Below are 6,323 nucleotides of genomic sequence, written 5' to 3' on the forward strand. Positions count from 1 at the left end.
GCTGAACTGAAAATTGCAACAAAAGAAAATTACATTCCTCTAATATGAAATATTAAAAATAGTATATCTGCTGTGAAGTAGCCTACACTGATGTTAGTATAGAGCTGCATTTTGCATCCCAATAATAGCTGCTATGACTATAGTTTGTTAAATATAAGCAATATTAGTGGTGATGTGAATGTGATCGTCAATAGGTTCAGTTCACTTTAACTGTTGATCTCCTGTGAGTAATTTCTCTCTTCAGTTAAAGAAAAGCTACCATGGCCTTGTTTCAGGAGGGGATAGTCTTTTTTTGCCGTGCCAGATATTTTACAATTCTGCTTCCGATTGGTAAGCACGTGTTGCCTGTTTGTTAAGGTTAGCCTATCAGAGGTAAAGTCTAGGGGCCAGGCTTGACAGACAGCTGCTGTCTGTAAAATCAGTTGTCTAAAACATGGTAGGAAAAATAATTTTATGAGGTGGCTCATGTTCTTCCCTATGCGAGTGAGTTTTCTTTACAATCTTTTTCACCTTGATAAAAAATGAAGGGGGGGCAATCGCTGCACATAAGGCTGTCGAGCACAAATTGACATACATACAATTAAGAAAGATGTCAGCAAACAATCTGTACAGATTTAAGAATAATAAAAAAAGTGACAATGACATTCTTTGTTCCTCCAATTTATTATGAAAATGTACAGGGGGATTAACGGTAGGACTTCTGGTAGCGGGCACGAGCTCCAGGTCCTCCGAACTTCTTGGACTCGCAGCGACGTGGATCGGCAACCAGCAGGGTCCTGTCGTACTGGATCAGGATGTCCTTGATCTCTTTCTTAGAGGCCTCATCCACATCTGCAGGCAAAAAACACTTAAGGTTAGTGTGCAGATTATTTCAAAAGTGTTACTCCATTCTGCACACTTGGGTTTGTACAGACTATATGCATGTACAATGACGTAATCACTGTACTATCTATACATACTCAGATTTTTACATTCAAGCCAAAGTGACCTTTTGTAATTTGTATAAAAATTTAAAAGAACTTTGTTTCTTTCTCATCTAGCTCAAGACACAAAGATTCACCAGTTCATTTCAACATTCAATAAGAATTCAAAGTGGGTAAAAATTACATTGTTTAGAACGTGGCAGCTGGCCAGGTAGTGTCTGAGAATAATGCATGCCTGTCCTGTACACCATATATATTTCTATGTAGTAGACATTCACTCTTGGACACTGCTCAACATTTTGTGAACTGCTCTGAAATAACATTCCTTATACAGTGAATTTGACAGCATTATTACTGTGCATACACTCAAAGCGACAGTTGAGCACCTGGAAGTTCAAAGATTTCTTACAACAGTACTTAAAGTTTGAACCTTCCTCTTTAGAATAACTGATGTGTATATCTGATGTTTAGACTTTGGAAATCTCTCTTGAGTTCTGTAGTTTAAGATGAGCTACTGTGATTTCTTATCTGACTGGCTGTCAGCCATCTGTAGCCTCAGTTAACGTCCATGTATCAATGTTACTATCAGTTAGCAGGTCATGCCACCTTACAAAAAAAAAATCTGGACTACTTCAAGAACGCAAATATTGACATATTGTCCTAAAATACACCACTTTGTGAAAATCATTTCCTATGCATGTGGTTCAAACATTTTACAACATGCAATTAAGAAAATGTAATACTCACACTTCTGGTAGTAGGCAACCAGGGATTTGGAGATGGCCTGACGGATAGCTAAAAACAAAAAAGATATATGAATAAAAAAATCCTAAGACTGCTGATAGGTAAATATGAAGCATCAAATTCATCACTGAGAAAATAAAGGTTCTGCTTACCGTAGATCTGTGCGACATGTCCACCACCCTTCACTCTGACTCTGATGTCAACTCCAGCAAAACGCTCCTTTCCAAGCAACAACACTGGCTCCAGAAGCTAAAATAAGGAGTATACAGTGACATCAACCATATATGTTCAAAAACATCAAGAATGAATCATGGCAACCAGGATTATCTGCAGGTGTTTCACAGAATACTGGAAGTGCTGACTGTTTACAGATTACTGCTGTGTCCTAGAGACTGCGTAATCCCTGAAAGCTTCAATGGCACTGCAGTGTAGTGTAGTAGCAGGTCTAATACTACCATGTACATTATAGATTCTTTAAATAGTAATTTCTGTATAATATTGTTGTCGGTAGGCCTACAATCTGTCGTGCTTCCCCCGCTCATCCCTCTAATGCAACTGTCCCATTCAACTGCAGATGTTAGTTACTGCCCTCTATCAGACATGGTAAGCACCTCTCTCACGGGGACTCACCTTGTACTGGAGAGTGGCAGGCTCCACCATCTCCAGGGGTCTGCCGTTCACCTTGATCAGGCCATTGCCCCTCTTACAGTGGGCAACTGCTGTGGCGGTTTTCTATGACAGAAACATTCAGATACAATCAGCAACAACTAAACATGTTTACAACTGTATTTCAATTCCTTCACACACACTGTTTTAAATAAAAGTCCAGTCATCCTATATCAATTCAATCAGTTCATTAATTAACGTTAAACTCGTCATTTCGCGACCATCAGATGTTTTTTGTGTTGCGGACAATTTCAATTAAGTCAGGATTTAGTAAGTCTGAGGAGACAAGTGAGCTAAAATAACCGTTGTCATCCTATTTACTGTATCAGTGAAGCCCAACCATTGCTAGCAACCGGGATAGCAAGCGACGCTGTCTGATCCAACACACATCTAACACGAACGGTGTTCAGTGCTTCACACTCACGTACAACAAGTCAGCTTCAAGCTAAGTTTTAGTACGTCTAAAAGGTGCATTACTCTACACATCAGTTTCATTACACTGGTATATCGGTGTAAACTACCACACACCAGCCCTTCATGTTGGCTAGTTCAGCTAATGCTAGCTACATAGGGTAACTTTAGCCTTAACACCACACGTGGAATACATTCTGTATTTTACTTACTTTACGTCCAAAAACCTGGACAGATTGCAAAGGACCTTTAGCTGGCATGTTTCTGAAACACATAGGGAACAACAGTTACATTATAAAGCAGTTTATACGTATAATTTATCCTAATTTAATGGATCAGGCTTGAAGAACATACCGTCTTCAGCTAGGGTGCCGTACGGAGAGACCGACGGGGTTTCACACACCGAACATCAGGGGCTATTGCACGACACTTTAGACATGATTTGTGGTAGGTTTTGCGACAGTTGTTCTTGCTCTACCGCCATTTTACATTTTGTCCTCCTGAGCTGGTAATTAGTAGACAGTAACAGTAGTTTTTTAAAATAGATAATGGGAATTTAACCACTAGAAATGACCGTGTTTTTACTGACAGAATGCAGTATATATTCCTGAAAAGGGTTTAAAAGGTGACTTTAGGGTGTATTTTCCAAAAAGGTATGGAGATAATATTGTGGACCCATGGGTTTAAAGCTTCCTTATAAAGGCCAGAAATTACTTTGCTATAATGTCAAATACTGCACAAAATGCTTTGCATTTTTAAAATAATGTTATTATACAGTTTATGCATTGTTTCAGCGTAACCCCTGTCAATATGAGGCCAGTCTCCTGGGTATAACTTAGGTGTAACGTTATGTTAAAGATGTAGGCTATTTCAAGAGCTCCTGTAACTTTCTTGACTGGAACATGTTTAATTCATAATTCAAAATTTTGGACAGGAGAAGTGCATTGAAGTATTAAAATGTTGACAATAAACATATGCAGGAAGCCCTTAAAACAGGTCTGAATTTGGCAGTTACTCCTCTTTTTCTGTGGCCATTTCTGTCACAACAAGCCACACACTGAAAAAAGCACAGAAATATCCCAAAGTAGTCAAAAAGATAATTTCAGGAAATTGGCCAATTTTTGAGAAAAAACAAAGGGTCACAGACAATCACACTAGTTTAATATATTCCAGCAGATCATATTTAATTATTAAACATAGGCTACCTAATTTCATTGATGTGAAATACTTTCATTTACCTCATATTAATGTTTTATGGTGACTGTGCTTTTAAAGTGACATTGTGGCTGTGATATAGGAGTCAAATAACAATCCCAAGCAATTACTCCACCACTAGAAATGTGGTGGATGAAGCTTTAGGCACTGATGGCAAACTGAAGTCCAGACTATTAAAAAGATGAAACAACGTTTTTTTAGAATGATGAAGGAGCTGCAATGGTGACACAGCCTATGTTGGGAGTGAAGAAGCTTTAATTGTAACTTCCCTTCAACTCCTTTTATCACCTTAAAATGTTTTACACATGGGAGCCTCATTTATTATGACAGCATAAGAGTAAAGGGATGTCAAACAATTCATAAACCCTCATTACATTATGTCCACAATAGAAAATATCTGCCCCTGTGTAAGGGGTGTAAAAAATCTGGAATTGGAATTTCTCTATATAGTACCTGGAAAGATACATTGCATGTTCAGACTATGAAAGTCTAAACAACAAAAAACAGGAGACAGTAGCAAAAAATGTGGGAATCTTAATTTTTTTTTACATGAATGCCTCCAGAAATTGTGATAAGCTGCCCCCAGTTTATAAACCATGTTGATAAGGATAATTATATAATAATTTGTTATTCTCAACCACTTTTCTAAATCCCTACACAACAGTACCCTCTAGTGTTGGTGAAATTAATAACACAGTTTTAAGTGTGACATCATTGCCATCTCAGCTGGTGGCAAGGTTGTGTCATCAACCAAATGCTGTCTGGCAGAGATCACTGCAGAGCATTAACATTACAGGCTGACAGTTTCATGAAACTACACAAACCTCTGCACCTTGCTTTCATCAAACCTTTTTTTTTTAAAGCTTGTTGCGAGTCAAACCCCAGAGATCTTGTGGTTCAGTGTTGCATGGGGCTGAGGAGCGTGGGGTCAGGGTATGGGAATGGGACATGACATGGGAAAAAGGAAGTGGTAAGCTTTTTGGACATCAAATATGAAGCCATAGTCCTACAAGAGTCAGTCTTTGATCTGACCACAATGTTGATCTGACCAAATTAGACCCTGCAGTTTGTGGGAGGAAACTGGCGTCTAACGGCTTCCTCAAGATTCAGCATGGATGTGCAGTTGACAAAAATTGAGCCTTTGTGGTGGCTGACTCTACCAAATTGTAAAGAAGGTGAAAATTTGTACCAGGCGCCTTCTCTATTGCCTTGAGAGGGACACTTCAAGCACACACATCCTACAGTCCAACACTGGAGATGAGAAAAAAGTGTCAGCTTCAAGGCACAGTCTTACCCTTAAAGGAGGGAAGCAGTGGGGCCATTCCTGGGTCAGAGAAGGACTGAAGATAGATAGCATCCTGGGAATCTGTATACAGTGGCGTGAGTCATGTGTACAGTGTGCAATGCCTACCTATGCCTGACATTTACTACAGTGAGACTGGTGTTTATAGTGTCGGCCAAGAGTGAACAGGCACCTGGCTTCTTTAATTGTCAGAGGCATATGGATCCATTCTAGATTCCTAATAGTTTTTGCTTCCTTCAGTCTCGAATTCAGCACTGCCTGGACATCCAGCACAGTGCACAGTGACGTGCACCGAGCCTCACTGGTGTGAGAGCACAGATTTAACGGTATATATTAGATGCCCGCGACATTCACCCATCTTCTCCCATGGTGTTACCTCTCTTCTTTTTTTTTTACAGCACAAGCTTCTAAACATTTTGAAAACAAAGCTTTATTTTTAAAGTAGCATTAATTAGGTTTTTGGCAATTTGGGGGCAGTGGAATAAGCCGCAGACACAACATTAATATATTACTGTATAAAGTTGTAATGGTGAACATGTTAGCAGGGAATTATCTGGCTCTTTACCTGCTGCCACTAGTTAGTCACTAACTTTGTCGGGTGATAATTATCTGTATGTTCATCACTACGAGTTTCCCTTTTCACATTACACATGGTCTTTTGATATTTTTTTGATAGAAATTAGTACAGCTTTAGTTTATAAATTCACTAGGCTGCTTTAATACAGCAGTGAAGTAGGAGCAAAAGAGTGAGAAAAGGTCTGTGTTGAAATTAATGAAAACATAGAGTAGGTGTTTAGACATTATCCCTAATGCTCTTGTAGTGACAAATGGTGACTGCTCCAACAAAGAGTCATTATAGGAAAGACCTAGTCCAGAGGCCAATCTGTTATTTTCTATACAACACTCTCTTTTCGTTGCCCTTCCCCTCTCAGTTTGTGCGTGACAAGTCTGAGGAGTTTATTAGCCAACAGATAAATGTGAGGGATGTAGCTATGGACAGTGAGTGCCAATATCTACAACAGAGTCAGGCAGACGGAGGAAGCACTTTGTGGAGATCCCGG

General features: G+C 39.3%; 1 protein-coding gene across 1 annotated transcript; it reads right to left on the bottom strand.

The window, feature by feature from the left end:
• Positions 1-644: 644 nt before the first annotated feature.
• Positions 645-3,177, bottom strand: rps16 (ribosomal protein S16). The gene is made up of 6 exons (XM_038739120.1): positions 3,099-3,177; positions 2,957-3,008; positions 2,298-2,399; positions 1,820-1,916; positions 1,671-1,718; positions 645-831 (listed from the first exon to the last, which is right to left on the bottom strand). Exons 2-6 carry the CDS (start codon positions 3,002-3,004, stop codon positions 686-688), a joined length of 441 nt encoding a protein of 146 aa, XP_038595048.1. The 5' UTR covers positions 3,005-3,008; positions 3,099-3,177; the 3' UTR covers positions 645-685.
• Positions 3,178-6,323: the final 3,146 nt, after the last annotated feature.

This window comes from Micropterus salmoides, unplaced genomic scaffold (assembly GCF_014851395.1).
Source record: "Micropterus salmoides isolate LMB-PRFRI ecotype aquatic unplaced genomic scaffold, ASM1485139v1 Ms_hic_scaffold_23, whole genome shotgun sequence".
Classification (NCBI taxonomy): Eukaryota; Metazoa; Chordata; class Actinopteri; order Centrarchiformes; family Centrarchidae; genus Micropterus; species Micropterus salmoides.

Coding starts and splice junctions, on each gene's coding strand:
- rps16 (XM_038739120.1), bottom strand. CDS start 3,004: ATGCCAGCTAAAGGTCCTTTGCAATCTGTCCAGGTTTTTGGACGTAAA. Junction 1,719..1,819: donor ACATGTCGCACAGATCTACG/GTAAGCAGAACC, acceptor TTTTGTTTTTAG/CTATCCGTCAGGCCATCTCC. Junction 832..1,670: donor GGTTGCCTACTACCAGAAGT/GTGAGTATTACA, acceptor TTTTGCCTGCAG/ATGTGGATGAGGCCTCTAAG.